Source organism: Cyanistes caeruleus, chromosome 7 (genome assembly GCF_971803275.1).
Source record: "Cyanistes caeruleus chromosome 7, bCyaCae1.hap1.1, whole genome shotgun sequence".
In the NCBI taxonomy this organism is placed as follows: domain Eukaryota; kingdom Metazoa; phylum Chordata; class Aves; order Passeriformes; family Paridae; genus Cyanistes; species Cyanistes caeruleus.
Genome location: NC_141707.1, coordinates 23,215,016 through 23,231,653, shown reverse-complemented (window position 1 = coordinate 23,231,653; position 16,638 = coordinate 23,215,016). Strand labels below are relative to the sequence as shown.

General features: G+C 36.8%; 1 protein-coding gene across 10 annotated transcripts in view; it reads left to right on the top strand.

Moving 5' to 3' along the window:
• CSRNP3 (cysteine and serine rich nuclear protein 3) overlaps positions 1 to 16,297 on the top strand; it is a 99,861-nt gene extending 83,564 nt beyond the window's left edge. For 8 of the 10 annotated variants that reach the window (XM_023931088.2, XM_086898111.1, XM_086898112.1 and 5 more), the window contains 2 exons: positions 5,070 to 5,366; positions 6,854 to 8,544. In XM_023931088.2, the coding sequence (XP_023786856.2) occupies positions 5,070 to 5,366; positions 6,854 to 7,897 (1,341 nt within the window). In that variant the 3' untranslated portion in view covers positions 7,898 to 8,544. Of the gene's footprint in view, positions 1 to 5,069; positions 5,367 to 6,853; positions 9,923 to 15,794 lie in introns of those variants that run through there. The other 2 variants (XM_086898110.1, XM_086898109.1) reach the window with 1 other exon arrangement.
• Positions 16,298 to 16,638: the final 341 nt, after the last annotated feature.

Below are 16,638 nucleotides of genomic sequence, written 5' to 3'. Positions count from 1 at the left end.
CCTAATTTAAATGAACAGTGTCATAGCTATATGGGCCCAAGGTGTGTACATTAAACAAATCTATCACCTCCTATGAGCTCCATTTGCACTTGAAATGGATGTTTTCCTGGGGTTTTCTAATTTTGAAGATGTGTTTTTGTTTGATTATACCAAGTGCTCCTGTAGTTGTCATTGCTGTGTACCTCCAAGTGCTTTACTGGGAGGTTCTTTACTCTCTGTTTTTTACAGAAAGGAAAATAAAAGCAGAGGGTGGTGGATGTTAGCCTTGAGCAGGGTGTCCAGCAGAAGTCTGGAAGTGCCAGGAAGAGAATGAGTTTTCTAAGCCCAACAATGTCTTAGAAAAGGAATGGTAACATTATAGGTACAGAAAGTGAAAGAACTTCTTTTCTTAACCAACTTGAGTGAATTTGGGAAGAACTAAGAAACAGTGATACTAAAATGTTTTTGTTCTTAGTATACCAATTTTAGTGATTGTGTGTCTGTATTATTTCACCAAAGAATGTCCATTAAAGAAGAAATGTGTCTGATAAATTAACCAGCTATATTAGTTTAGCTAGTCAAAACAAATCTTGGCTAGTTTTCACAGGATCACAGAATTTTCAAGGTTGGAAGGGATTTCTGGAGATTATCTGCTCAACAGCCCCCTCCAAGGCAGGGTTCATCTAGAGGGGGTGACACCAGTATGTGTCCAGGTGCTTTTTGAATGTCTCCAGAGAGAGGGGATCCATGTCCCCCCAAGGCAGCTTGTTCCAGTGCTCTGCCACTCTCAGTGTAATAAAGTTCTTCCACATGTTGAGGTAGAATTTCTTGTGTTTATGGGCATTGCTCCTCATTGTGCTACTGGGCACCACTAAGAGGAGTCTGCCACCATGGTCTTGGCACCCCTTTGAGATATTCACATGCATCAATGAGATCTCCTTTCAGTCTTCTCCAGACTAAACAGGCCCAGCTCCCTCAGTTTCTTCTAACAAGAGAGAGGCTTCAGACCTCAAACCATCTTTGTGGCCTCCACTGGACCCTCTCCAGTAGTCCCTTATCTTTCTTGAACTGTGGAGACCAGAACTGAACACAATACTCCAGATGTGGCCAAGCAGAGGGGCAGGATCACCTCCCTTGACCTGCTGGCCACACTTCCTTGATGCAGCCAGGATACCATTGGCCCTCCTGGGTCAGCTTCCCAATAAAGCTGTCCTTTTGAATACAGCAGAGGAGAGGAAAGAAACTGTATTTGAGTAAAGGAGAGCAGGGAATAGGAGTGCTCCTTATGCTGCTTTAAAACTGGTGACAGAACTGGTTTTTTGTGTCATGGATTGTGTTGCATATATTTTTGACTCTTTCTCAGATAAATCCTTAATTAAAAGTGAACAATGTTTAGAACTATAACTGAGCTTCTGTACTGCACATCCACTTCTTCCATGATACTGCATCTCTGTTTCTATAGTTGTGCAGAGCAGTGGCACCCTCCAAGTTTAATAAATGCCTTTAAGCATTTTCTCCATAGGATGAACACATGAGTTCATGAGTTTTGTGTTTCAGGGCCTGAGGAAGTGTGCATGATCTTCACGTTTGGAATATATTTTTTTCAGTCATCTAAATGTTCAGGTTTTTTTTCATAGCTAAATGGATTCTTAAATAAATTCATAAGGTCATAAAATTTGAACTGTCACAGAACAAACATAAAACCACTCAGGACAAAGGCAAATCAAAGACAGATATTTGGACAGGCTAGAAACTAAAGGCAAGTGGTGTTAGTGACTTACCCCTTGAAAGAGGTTATACCTGTAACATCTCACATCAGAGGATTTCCAGAGCATCAAGTGTGAATTGTGCTGTGTAACTGATGACTAGCTGTAGATCCCTTGGCTGACTTCCAGGAATCAGCTCAAAGAGAGGAATCCCCAGTAGAGTGAGTAAAGAATAGTCAAGCACACAAATATTTCACTTTTCTTTTCTTAGCTAGAAAGTAAATCAAGAAAAAGCACAGATCTTATGTATCTTGAAAGAGTAGATGAGGCCTTTTAGCCTTTATGAACTGGAGCTTGGCTCTTCATCCTTTCCTAACCTTCCTCTTGGCTGGGATGGATCTCTGTTCTTTATTACCTTATTTTACTTCAGCCCAGTCTGTTTTGGGGGCACAGACCATATCTTCTGCTTGTTTTCCAAATACATGCTTTTCCCAGTCACTTGTTTGAGTGGATGATTATTAAGATTATTGAGTTTCTGCAAGATCTCTTCATAAGTATTCAGTGAATAAGGAGAGCCTTGTTTGCATTCCTTATTTGCATTGTACTGGTGTTAAATCTTTTACTAGAGTAAAATATTCCTCTTTATCTGGAGCATGTATAAAAACATAGACAGCAGAAGACTTCCTGTTTTACCTAGTCCATTAACCTCAGCTTAGCTGCATCCCTAATTATGTGCTTGGGTTTGAAAAAAGAATTTCAAGCATGAAAAGAAAATTCAGGACTTGCTGAATTAGTGAAGAGTCACTGTAAAGCACCAAGGATGTTTTGTTTGCTTAAGAAAACAGGGCCTTGCTAATTTTTCGTTACAGAGATGAAAGAGCTGTTTGGTCATTCAGACAGTTTCTAAATGAAGAAAAAAGGATATGTGGCATTCTAATGTGACAGTGTCAGCAGTTATGTCAGCAAAATTATTATACATTTAATGAAAATGTCCTAATCAGGATTTGCCTAAAAATTACATCAGAGAAAAATGAAGAAATTGAGAAAATGGAGTAGAATGAAGTTTAGTCAGAGGTTTTTCTATTTGAAAAACATTATATAAATAGAAAGTTTTCAGTGTGGTTTTTAATTTCAGTTTCCCTGGGATTTTTTAAAAAAATATTTTTATATTGCATTAAAATATACAGATTGGTGGGAAGAAAGTATTTACTCCTGTAGAACCTGTTTAAAAGAGATAAAAATGAAGGAATATGTTTTGAGTTTCCATAATATGAGGTACTGTTTATTGTTTTAGTTTCTAAAAGCAAAGGGTCAAATAAGAAACGCCTCTAATTAAAAGCAGATAAAGACTGTGAAACCACGTTCAAGTCACTTAAGCCATTTCATACCAGTACTTTGATGTAAACACTGCTGACAGGAGCATAAACACTTGTTAGAAGCAGAGTGTGAAAATCCTGGATGTAAAAGGCATCTTATCAAGTGACAGGTACAAGGTAATCATTTGAGAAAACATGAGTAAGCAGAAAAAAATATCTAAAAGAGACCTTAGTGCTTACTCATGATGTCTCCTGAAATTAACATTATTAGCACGAGACCAGTGATGTTAAGGCTCCTTGGTCTGTGGACACAGTAGGTTCCCTTGCAGGAAGTCATAAGGAATAACTTCCAACTAGGGTAAGGCAGAGGTGTCCATCCTACATTTTTCCTGTTTTACCGAGTGGGACTGAATTTCACCCAAAGGCTTCACATATTCATTGGCCTTTGTTCTGTGCTTATGACATTAACCTTTAGATTTATGAGGAAATGTACCCATTTACATATCAAGTTTAATTCAGATGAGCAGTATTATGACAATCAAGAGAGCTTAATGTTCCCCTGAAGTTCTGGAAAATGTATTTGGTGGTTTTTGATAATCTTAGTCTCTCTGTAGTTTCCCAGTTACTTTTTTGAGAAATGTTAGACTCTTTCCTTTTAGTAATTTATTTGTTCTTTGTGTATCAAAATGGAGGAAAAAAAATTAGAGGAGACAACAAGGAAATCATCCTGCAAAGGAGTTAGGAGCTGAGGTGCTTTGAAATGGCAAACTGCTGGCTGATGCCATGCGTTTGATGTTCCAGCCTGCTGGATGCATGTGGCATTCAGCACATCACTGGAGGCCAGTCCTTCATGCTCTACTGCTGTGAAGCTTAGTTAAGATTTGCAGGGGGAGGAGGAGGAGGAGAAATGCATGACAGGACTGGGATGGTTCTGTAGGTGCCTTTGTGTACTGACCAGTTACAGCATCCACCTCATGGGTAAGAGCCCTAAAAGCTTTTTTTTTTTTTTTTTTTTTTTTTATTAAACAGGAATTGAATAAAATAGTAAACTAATTACAGAAGCAGAGATTAGAATTTTTCTCCCTCCTATTTTTTTCTCCCTCCCTATTAACTTAGATTAAGTAACAGTGATCTGCTTAAGGAGTGGATTGAGCCTTGTGTATATTAAACTAGAGAAATCAGTTCTTAGGTAGGTCATTCCCCTATTACATATTAAACAAACAAACAAGGAAATCAAAGAAACAAAAATACAATCTACTTAGTTTTACCTTGCTAACGTAAAATGAAATGATACAACCAAGAGAGCCATTCTGGATTAAAATATTCAGGCTGAGTTGTGTGTATGGTGAGGTATTAGCTTCGGGCAGCTAATTCAAGATGCATTTAATCCCTGTGTGGATTTACCTCTCTCTCTGTAGAATGTGCAGGAAAAAGGATGACTTCTAATGTTGCTTATTCTACCTTACTGAACTAATATGTTGAAATACCTGGTGTAAATAATCTTCCCACTGTCCCAGGGCCAGGCAGAACTGTTTAGGGAGCTATTACCCCCTTTTACCGGTGTAATGTGAAATGTGTGTCAGAAAACAGAGCAGTACATAAAATATACCATTTTAAAAACCTGTGATACATCGTGGTCTGAACCCATGTCAGTGGTATCATTGCTCTCTCAAAAGGGATATTTAAGAATTTCAGAGAACTCAAAGACAGGAATCAATTAAGGTCTCAAAAATGATCTTGTCAAACAATGTGGAAAAGACCAGAATTTCAGAAAAGCGTTGAGATCTAGCAGCTAATGGCAAGCAGTAAATTTAGGTAAATAATGAACAGGTAATTTCTTACCTTCATTACAAACTTGGTATTAAAAAAGTGTATTTAATTAATATGCTGAATGTGAAAGAAATGCCTGGTCACCCTATCTTTGACAATTTCTGGAACTTCCTGGCAGTAATGCAGCATTTTTTCATACAGCTTTTTACATTGATAATGCATTTCACATATTGATGTCTATGACATGGCTTCAGTGTGACTGTCATTTAAGGACTTTGTTAATTCTTCTGTGCAACAGATGACGAAGAATGGTACGGTGGAATCTGAGGAAGCCAATACACTGACTCTGGATGACATTTCTGATGATGATATTGATCTAGACAACACTGAAGTAGATGAGTACTTTTTTCTCCAACCCCTGCCTACAAAAAAGCGGCGGGCATTGCTGCGAGCTTCTGGAGTGAAGAAGATTGATGTGGAAGAAAAGCACGAGCTGCGAGCCATCCGCCTGTCCAGAGAGGATTGTGGCTGTGACTGCCGTGTGTTCTGCGACCCAGAAACTTGCACCTGCAGTCTTGCAGGCATAAAATGTCAGGTAAATGTCTATGTTATTGTCATTATTTAATTGTCTTGGCGGGGGGAGGGTGTGAGTCCATGCTCACATGTGTACTTTCTGTTCTTGAAGCTATACTATTGGAAATTAAGTATTAGGCAATAACACTTGTGGATGTCCAACCTGTTTTGTAAGGTCCCGTTTTAAGGGTATATAGTGGGCAATCAATACAATCTCCTAAAATATCTCTAGTGGTATTTTAGGCACATACAGTGCTTAGGGTGTTTTTTTGTTCCTACACAAGTATTCTGCTCCCTATACTTCTTTCAGGCCTTTATCTAAATAGGCAGATACAGACAAGAGAAGAATAAGTAGCCCGCAGATTTCTGAAGAGATATTACCTTTTATTTTAGAAACAATAAGCAAACACTCCAAATGTGATTTATAGTCCAAACTCCATACAATAAATAAATTATATTCTGTGAAAATGTCCTTTATGTAACATGCATGATAATTAAAAATCAATGCATGACAAATTTGCATGTAGGCAGTAAAAAGATATCTGCTAATATAGCAGGTAAGTTTTTCCTCTGCAGACTGAAGAGGTATTTCATATTGTACATCTACATAGCGTCAGCTGTACGTGTCCCAAAATGTTCCCTAAAAGATATTTCTGCTAGTTCTGCTGAGTTGCTGTTGTGCAGCTGAGTTTTCTTCCTGAATGTGTTTTTCATCATCTCATGAATCCAAGCTAAACTTTCTCTGCTATTTTAAATAATACATTCTCTCTGCTATTCCTGTTTTCATCTCCACCTGTGGGGAAGATGTACTGGATTGTGTTGTGCAGTTCTCCTGTACATATTTGATGTTCAGGTGTTACGGTGCAGATGAAAGTCACAGACCTTAGGCTGTCTAATCAAGCTTGCCAATACATGGGTTCAGTCACATTTTCAGAAATTTAAGATATCAGATGTAGAAGTTCTGTGCCCAGTCTGTTAGGCTTACAGTATTGCATCTATAATTGACTCAATTATCTTTGAAAATGCACTTAAGTTTTTGCTCCTGTTTTCTGAGATCAGCTGTCCCCATTGGTAACTTTATAAAAGTTTCTGTATATTATTAATTTTGTTTCAATGAGTGTCTAGTTTCCATGATTTTTACCAAATTTTAAGGTGTTTCTGGTAATGCTTTTGCCTGGATTTGGGTACAAAATGAAGTAAAGCTGTAGCAGATCAAGAAATTGAAAAACTAACTATTATTTGTTCCACTGTGTAATACTTTCACCTATGGAACAGAATAATTTTTTCCTTTCTCTGAAATAGTGGAGCATGTCCAGGCCCCTTGCTATTCTCTCAGTACTGCTAAACTCCAGGGCTGACTCTCTGAATGATCATTTGCTTTGACTAATTCTACCAGCATTTCTCAAGGTGCATCCCACCTCACCTTTATATTTCTCTAGGCTGTCTAGGCTCTGTCATGTCACGAGGCTTTTGCTTCTCATTGTTAATCTGTATTCTCTTTTTTAAAAGGTGGATCGTATGTCTTTTCCATGCGGTTGCACTAAAGAAGGGTGTAGCAATACAGCAGGTAGAATCGAATTTAACCCTATCCGTGTACGGACTCACTTTTTGCACACGATAATGAAACTTGAATTGGAGAAAAATAGAGAGCAGCAAGTTCCAGCACTCAATGGCTGTCACACTGAGATAAGTGCACACAGTAGTTCCATGAGTCCAGGACCCCATCCAGTTGAATATTCAATTGCAGAAAATTTTGAGATTGAAACTGAAACCCCGGCTGCAGTTATGCATTCCCAGTCAGCCGAGGAGTTGGACTGCCCAGTGGAAGAGGAGGAAGAGGAAGATGGGAGTAGCTTTTGTAGTGGAGTTACAGATTCTAGTACACAGAGTTTAGCCCCTAGTGAATCAGATGATGATGAAGAGGAAGAGGAAGATGAGGAGGAAGATGAGGAGGAAGAAAAAGCAGATGATTTTGTAGAAAGTATGAGCTCCCATGCTGATATGGTGCCTCTTCCTTCTGTCCTTTGCTACTCTGATGGAACTGCTGTGCATGAAAACCACTCTAAAAATGCTTCATACTATACTAACTCTTCAGCTCTGTATTACCAAATAGAGAACCACGTTGCTGGCACTGCTAACCAGATCGGTGAGACTTACTCAGAAAGGGATGCTGTCAAGAACGGTAGTCTTTCTCTGGTGCCTTACAACATGACTTCAGAACAGTTTGTTGACTACACACGGCAATCAGAGGAAACTTTTAGCAGCCCTCATTACCCTTCTGCAAACCCCTCAGTGATTGTTTGCTGCTCATCTTCTGAAGGGGATGGCAGTGCTCCCTGTAACAGTTTATACACTGAGCATAGGCCGAGTCACCCGCCAGTGGAATTTCACTCATACTTGAAAGGTCCTTCTCAAGATGGCTTTGTTTCAGCTTTGAATGGTGACAGTCATGTGCAAGAACACCCTGCTGAGAATTCACTAAACCTCCCAGAAAAGAGCAGACTGCACGAAGAGTGCATCAAATCACCAGTGGTAGAGACAGTACCTGTTTAATATTAAAATTATTCTAGGACTGACTTCCTGTGTTAAAATTCACTCCCATTGGATTTTCCTAGAAACGTACTTTTTTAAGAGGTAGACAGCACTTGGACTATAGTCAATGTTCCAGACACATTTTGTTTTCTCAAGCTACACTGGCAGTGATATTGCACAAAACCAGTTCATGTAAAGATTTAAATAAAAATAATCAAATACTTTTTTTGATAAAAATAAAATAGATGATTAAAAAAACACACCCAACATATTTCAAAGTAGCCTACCTATGAAAGTATGTGAAACCTGCCAAGCTATCTGAATCAAAGCTTCATGTTTTTGACTGTCGGGCCTGTGCAAGATTGTTAAAAATGATACTTTGAAATAATCATGTTTAGAGTCCTAATTTTCAACATATCTGAAAAGATGGTAAGTTTAATGTAAAAGTAACTACTGTACAAAAAAAAAAGTTTTAATTGTTCTGTACTGTATGTATTTTATTTATGGTAGTTTAAGATTCATGTTTTGATAAAAATGAACAGAATGTTCATTTGAGCAGAAGACCCATAGCTGCTTATGAAGAGCATGTCCATTTTTCATCTGGAGTACCTTGTATTCTTTCTTATCTTTTTCTTAATACCATTTCTGATAAATCATCTTGAAACATATTTTTAGAGTGTACTATTTTCTCTTTTACTGTTCTTGACAAACAGAAGAGTCAGAAAGGGGGCAGTTACATCTTCTAGAATAGAGAATGGTAGACAATCCTCCATTTAAAACTAAAATCAGTGGCATTCCAGAACTAGTACCCCCTTCCCAAAGAAAAATGATCTTGTATATAATGGCAAAGCAGTAGCTTAAGCTCACACAGCACCTTCAGCCCAGCCACCGTTCAGATACTTACGCACTTTAGTGCCACTTTGCAGTACTGTACGAACTGTGGGAACTGTGAACCTCTCGGAGAAATGCCATAGCTACAGATCCTGAGGCAATGTAAGATCTTCAAATTCACTGTAACAAAACCTGTATGTTTTTCCCAAGCCAGTTTATGAATATGTCAGTATGCAATTTATAAAAGCAGAGCCTTACTGATGAAAGTTTAAATAAAGCATGGAAAAAAAATGTGGAAGTGTCTAGATTGCCTAAATTTTTATGAAATACAAGACTGGCTATTGTGGACTTCTGATTGTATCAAATTTAGTACCATTTGGTCTTATTAGGAAACAGTCCATTCAGTGAGGAAAAATAGCTTCAGCAATTTTGTATCTGCAAAAGTCTGCAAGCAAAAGAACATGTGCATCATATGGATTTCCATTACCTTGTGATCCACTTGTTTTTAAGTGAAATGGGAATGAAAGTACATTTATTAAATAATGTTGCTTTTGTCTAGAAAAGGAGGCATAGGAACCAGATTTTCTCTGCACTGGTAATTCTGCACTGCCTTATTTTGATTTCAAAATCTATTTCAGCATTTTTATTCTTCTGATACTGAAATTTCATTTATTATACATCAAGTAGTTGAAATATAGGCCTGTCTTGTTTGTCAAAATAAGAATCAGCATCTTAGTTTTTATCTGTGTCAGATCTAGATGGTTAACAGTGTGCATGTAAACACAGTGTAAATTTTATCTCTGTAACAGTGACTCTTCTGGTTAGAAGCTCTTTAAAACATCATGTACAGTACTCCAGTAGAAAAACTGCCGATGTAAAATACGCTTTTCAAAAAAAAGAGCTAACTTAATTGTTTTTGTATGAAATCTGGGCAAAGTGATTTCTCATATTTATGCTAAATTAGCAAAATATTTTTACTCCATGTAGTAGTTGGAAAGGTTTTTTTATTTACTTGTTTCCACAAGAAGTCCTACATGTTTTATATGAACTGCATTGAAAAGTCTAGCTCTCTAGGGACTGGATTCCAAACTTGCAACATATTCCATCTCCTGGGAAAGCGCACTCATGTTGGTTATCTGGCTCAGAAATTCCACAGCCTCTGTTCCTCGCAGTCACAGACCACTCTAGTCTCTTTCTCTAAGGCTGAGTAGCCAGGTAAGTGCCTGTATTCTCCAATGCCATACAGCAAATGCCCATGATTTTTAAAGAGAAATGTGCTAGCCCTTAAAGCTCTGCACTGAAGAATGAATTTTTCTGTTCAAGATATTCTAAGGGCAAATGTAACATACCCCTGTGTATAAAGGGGTCTTGCTTTAACAGTGGGCTTAAATTGGGCACTCTCCCTTCACACCAGCACCAAAAGCACAAATCTCTTCTGCTTGAGCTGGGACGTAGATGAGCATCAGTAGCAGCTCTTTAACTTCAGAGTGTGTTGGAGAACCACACACACTTTACTGGGGTATTTCTCTCAGGGGAAAGTTAAGTGAAATCTTTTGCTTTGTTATTCATGCCATTACTAAGCAATAAGAAATTATTTTCTTGGCCCCTGTGCTTTCACATGAAAAATATCTTTAATAATGTCAGCAAGCACAGTAAGTGATTAACTTTATAAAATATACTTTGCAGCTAGCTTTAGATATTGAGATGATGGTTATAACTATTTCCATTGGCACAGATATCTGGTCCCAGTCCTCTGTAATAATAGCATTTGTAAAAACTTCTGAGTATTTGGACGTGTATGTTCCCTGCCATTGGGGCATCAGGGGTGAATACAGCCAAATTCTCTAAAGTCTGCAGCGTAGGGTAACAGGCAGTACCTTGTAAGAGAGAGGTAGAGGGAGCAGGGACTACATAAAGCATTTGTGATACATTCTTTTTCCATGTTTGAAGTCAAAAAAGTAAAGATTTAAGTTGAAAAAATATTCCTAATTGGCTAGGTGGTGATAATGTAGGTAATAATACTGTTGATGCAATACGGTATTTTGTGATCAAGATTTGATCTCAAGATACAAAGTAAAAAAGTCTTTAGTTCTTACAGCAAGTTATAAAGTCAAGTCTTTTTGACATTATAATTAATGAAGAGTTTCTGGTAGCTATTATTAATAGTACTATCAAGCCTTCTAACAGAGATGTACTGAGGAAAAAACCCAGTAACCTCTCTTTTTTTCAGTACAGGTTAAACCTGTTGCCCAGCCAAATCCATGCCAGTAAATAACAAAGCTAAACGCTTTTCTAGCATTGACTAGAATGAAAAAAAAAATAGTTTAAATCCTGACCAAAACAGGTAGGTAAATTTAGCTGAAATCTAGAGTAGGATGTAAAAAACATGAGAGTCAAGTTCCCCATCACTTGATTAAACTTTGATTTTTTTTAATTTTTTTTTTTATTTCTTGGAACAAAAACCATACTCTTCATTTAAGTAAAAGCAAGCTTAAGTCATGGGATGGAAAATATTTTAGTGTTATTTTCTGGGCTAGTATATAATAATACATGCTGTGTCCCATTTCCCAGCTGGGAATCATGTTGATTACCAGTCCTTTCATTTTGGGTAGGCTGTTTCTATGTGATAAAAGTATTATAAATGATAACCAGCAGTATTTGCTTCTGTATCAACACAGTGTATTATTTGTGAAAATATCTACTTTACTGATAGTCTTTATCAGCTTTATTTCTAAGATATCTGGCTACTGATAAACACTTCTAAGAAGCCTGGTATATATTTGTGATTATATTGCATCGTTCACAAAAATGAGTCATAACAAAAGCATTTCCCTTTCTTGAAACAAACTGGAATTTTCACACAGACTGTTACTGGAACAGGACCTAAAAGCAGATGCCTTTTTGCTTATAAGGTGAACTTCACCTTTCTTGGAAAAAGGTGAATTGTTACATATTTATAAAGCTTTAATTGATGGTAGACATGAAATTAGAATTTCACTGGCACGATTACAGCAATTGCAATTGTTGCTTAAGAGCTCTAACTTATGTCCATTGAAACGTCCTTAAAAGCTGGTCAGTAGAAGTTTCAAATATTCTTTGTTGAGCTGTATGCTACTTAGATGAGAAAATTCTAGATTTGTAAAGCTTTACAGTTTTTCATTTACTTAAGTTCTTGCTAGTGAATCATGATTGGAGCTGACATTTGTTTATTTTAAGGTCATTGGTTCCACTCCATAGTAACTATCACTTGCTATAGATAAGGTTCAGCTGCTCCCCTGCTGTTAATAGTGGGACCCTGCCTTTAGTCCAAGTGCTGCAGGATTCCTGTGAGGTATTGGTGGTACTGTTACTCACTAGACTGCTGACTGATCCCTGTCCAGATCCAGTTTCTAACCTGATCTGGATGTTTTATTTCAGTAAATGTGCTAATAAACTGATCATGTTGCTTTCCCTGCCTTCCTTTGTGAAGGCAGTACCTTCACAAACACAGCTGCTTTGTTAAAAGACATATACATGCAAAACTAAGCATGTATAAAGGTTTCTATTAGTTCAGGTGTTCCTGACAGAAATGTGATACATTGGATAGAGAGTACTGGGCTCAGGCAGAGGAGACTTTGCCTTTGTCCTATTGTGTCATTGCGTTCTCTGTGCTCTGGTTTGTTATGTACTTGGAGATACTGTGATAAAACATTATTCTGTAGAACAGGTAAAATACCATTTTATTCTCGTGTTTTGGCATCATAAGTAAATTTTTCTACTGCAGACTATGCCACTTTGCAAATGAAGCCTAGCCCAGCTCAGAAGTGACCAGAAATTTTTCACTAACATGAAACACAGCTGAAATGAGCTCTCCTTTCCTTGGACTGGATTAATGGGCAGAAGCTAAAAAGTAAATTTCACAGTGAAAAATTAGAATAAAAGCTGTGTTGAATATACAACATTTACCTGTCTAGTGCTTAACATTTGAGCAGCAAGATTGTAGTTTTCCTGCAACACCATACTTGGCAGCGACAGACAGTCTTACTCTTCTGCATGTTGTGTTCTTTTACCAGCTGAATTCTCAGTTGCAACTCCTTTTCTCTAGGCTGTTCCTGTAGCAATGCAGGTGTCCTTACTTAAACATAAAGCAAGACAGACCCATGATATCCTTTTAAAAGGCATTTGCTAAATAAGGATCTCCACTGTTACAGCTCGTGACTTTTATAAACCGATGTTCATTGTGCCAGTTGTTTTACTTCCTGAAACAGTCAGGAACAGAAGAGGATGATACAGAAAATCCTTAAGCATTTGGGGGTGTTACGTTTTCCTGCTGAGACTAAAGAGTAATTCTATCATCTGCTTTATAATGGTTGCAGAACAGTTGATGTAAAATACTTTGAAAATCTAGAATTAACTAAGAGAATATATTCTATAGAATTTATTTCTAAAATATTAAATCTGATTACTATTTTTTTAAAATGGTAGAAAGCTGTTATTTTCAAAAGAGTCTAGTTCACTTACTTGTTCCTTGGTATGAGAAATCTCAGCATTGGCCTTTTCACTGTTTCAAGGGGGTTTTTTTATCCTTAATTTTACTATTCTCTGTAATCATTGTCCATGTGCAAATTATTGTCTACTTTCTCCAAGAAGTGTCAAATCCAAAGTATAAATATTGTCAAGTGATGAAGTGCAATGTAGTTTTAAAGATGTCTGAGTGAACTCACAAGTTCTTCCTTTTCACTGTCTCTTCCCTCCCCTAAATCCAAGGCAGCTTTTAATTCTGGCTAATAAATGTACCAGATTTTTCCACTTAAGGAGTAAAGTTATAACATCTTTTGAGAACTTTTCTGCTACCCTATTTGAACATCCACTTTATGAAATACCTATTTTGCAGCCTTAGTCCCTCCCTCCCTCCATTGTAAAGTAAGGCATTTCATTAAATTCAAGCACAAGGGCAACTCTGCTGTACTTTGTGCTGACAATGATATCTTGAAAACAGGATGGGTGGGGTTTTGAACAATATGAACTAGTGGGGGGTTGGAACTAGATGGTCTTTAAGGTCCCTTCCAAACCAGGCCATTCTGTGATTCTAAGAGTTGAAATACGTATTGCCCTACTGCTGTCTTAAGGTTAGGCAGACACCCCCTGTTCAGAAGGTCCCACAGACTGGACAACCATATTCCTGGTGCTCTGTGTTGCACCTTCTCACAGTTGAGATCATAGTCCTTCATCCAAGGCTGGAGGTGGAACAAAAAAAAAAGTCGAAAGGTAGATTTTGTACTTTATTAATACAATTATTTTAATTTGGAGCTTAGCCATGTCACTTCTGTTTAATAAATGAATGTCCAGTAGACCAAAGTCAAAAAAAGTTTGTCTCACGTACATTGTTCTGTTTCCTTTTCCAACAAACCATGAATATGGGATTAGCTTTTGTTGATAGGGAAAATGGTGGAAGGTACAAATGCACATCATTATTCTAATATAAGGATCAAGATCATCCTTTGTCTTCAAACACTTGAGTGAGCGCAGGGAGGATAGGAAGAACAATTTAGAGGAAAAGAAAGATGAAGGCAGGAGGCAGATTGATGAGGATTATTTTTTCTTCTAAAGGGAAAAATAAAGCATATTAAAAAAAAAAACCAACAGAAGGAAAAATGCAAATTAAGATCTCCTCAGAACATGGATGGAAAAGTATATTGACATTCACTACAAGCTTGCCCATGTTAGACCATAATATTGTTTCTGTAATACAATATATTGTAACCAAACATGAACTGAGTGGAAACTGGAATTGACATTTTTTCCAGACCAGAGTTATACGGGTGGCCATTAAATAAAAGACTTATCCAAATGCATGAGGTAAAAAAACTAAAAAGCAACACCCTAGAAGCATTGCTACCATATCACTCTTTGCTGATGGCAATTTCAAAGACAAGTTCAGAATCATTTTAGTTAACTCTGCTCCCAGGCACATATTCTCCTACACTCAGTTTCTCAGCTAGCAAGAGATGCTAAAAGTAAAGAAAAAATATCCTTTTTTCAGCATTTTATCTTGGCATTTTCAATTGCAGGTTAGTACATTATGGCAGGTAATTATTTTAGGTTTCTCCATCTTCTAAAATAAGTTCTTAAGAATTATATTTTGGGTTGGATTGTGGATGGAGGTTAGCCTTGCTGGGGTAATGGAGGAATCACTGTAAAGAACCATTTGTGGGTCTCAGATACAGATTCAGCACCAGTTTTCAGCTTCTTGAAAAGATCATCATGTGCACTGGCAGCTGGTTCTTTTAAAACCAGAAGCAAGCATATTGGTTTTTTTCAAGCCATTTCACACAAATACCACAACTTCAGGTCTCAAATGCCCATGTAAACAAGGCTTAATAGCTGGGCACTTCTTTTAAATTGACTGATTGTAGGCACTTCTATGGAAATACGTCTGAAATGTAGTTTGTGAAATATGTTTTAAAAGTGTTTGATGTAAAATAAGCGCTAGACATTTAACAGTGCAAAAATAGTCAAAATCTGTAGATTACAAAACTGTTCCTAAGATCCTCAGCCTGTAATATTGTCTTAGTAAAGTTGATCTTTTAAGTTAAATTGCATTCTGGTGTAATAACCTTTTACAAATAAAATTATTAATACAAATGTACTGGTTAATACCTGTTAACATAAAACATGGCAATTTGTTATTTTGATTTGTTTCAATCTACAACTAGTAAAGATTCTGTAAAAAAACAAAACCAACACATTACTTTTTATATGTTTAAAGTGTTTTGTATTAACAGACTGTATTAACATTCACACTGTCTAGTCCAGCCCTGTCTTTTAGCAGGTTCATCTCTCTCTGTATACATACATATATATATAGATATCCCCACAAGAATATAAAATTTCTTTTGAAATTTGTTTTGGCAAGTGGTAAATAGTATACTGTGGCATAAACTCAGAAGCACTTAAGTTGATGGTCTTTCAGACAGGTAATCCATTCAACTGGGACTAGTAAAAATGTGTAATTGCAGCCATTCATTTAAAATTTGTACATTACTTCTAATGTTACTGATTTCTGAGAAAAATAATTATGTTACATACTTAACATTTTCCATTACAGATGATCTTGCATACTAAAATTATGGAGGTCTCAACAGTTAAGCAAGATATTTAATTGGACTGCTGCTTTTAAACTGTTTGAAGAAGCAAAGGGAAAGTTCATCTTAAAATCTGTATATGGAAATAATTTTAAGCTTCATGAACTACACATTTGCTTTATTTCTTTTTTTAAACAAGTTGTAACATCAAAGATGCCAAAGGGTAATATAAGCTACAATAATATTCAACAGAACTTAACCTAGATCTTACGTTGTAATAATTTATTCAAATTAACTGTATTCTTCCGTATTTATATTTTCGGTATTTATTATGAATGATATGAAATTTGATGTATTTATTGTGGCTTATTACTGCAGTGTATATATTAAAAAATGAGCATTTTTAAGTCTTAACATTAGTTTTTTTGTTAATTAGTGGCACTTGTATCAGCTGTATTTTTATTATATATTGTACAATATATATTGTCCATTTGTTTGCAATGAAGTAAACCAGGTTTCTACGTTACATCCTGGCTGCCAGTGCATTGTGTGTCTCATTTCTGCCATGCAGGCACTAGAGCCTCTCTTAGCTAAGAGAGAGCCAGAATTAGTACTGCACCTCCTCCCTGACACCTGCAGAGTCTCCAAAGGCACTCTGTGAAATTCCAAGAATTTCTCCCATTCCTGATTGTCTGATATCATAAGGAGAAACAGTTTGTGTGGAATTCTTGTGTGTGTGTTTTTGTTCCTAAATATTTGTATGCCAATTAAATTAAATAAACAGAAATGTCTTCTTAGGTATATCCATTTGCCCTTTAATGATACTACTGCCTACGGTTTTCTTTGGCCAGGAAGATACTGTACCTG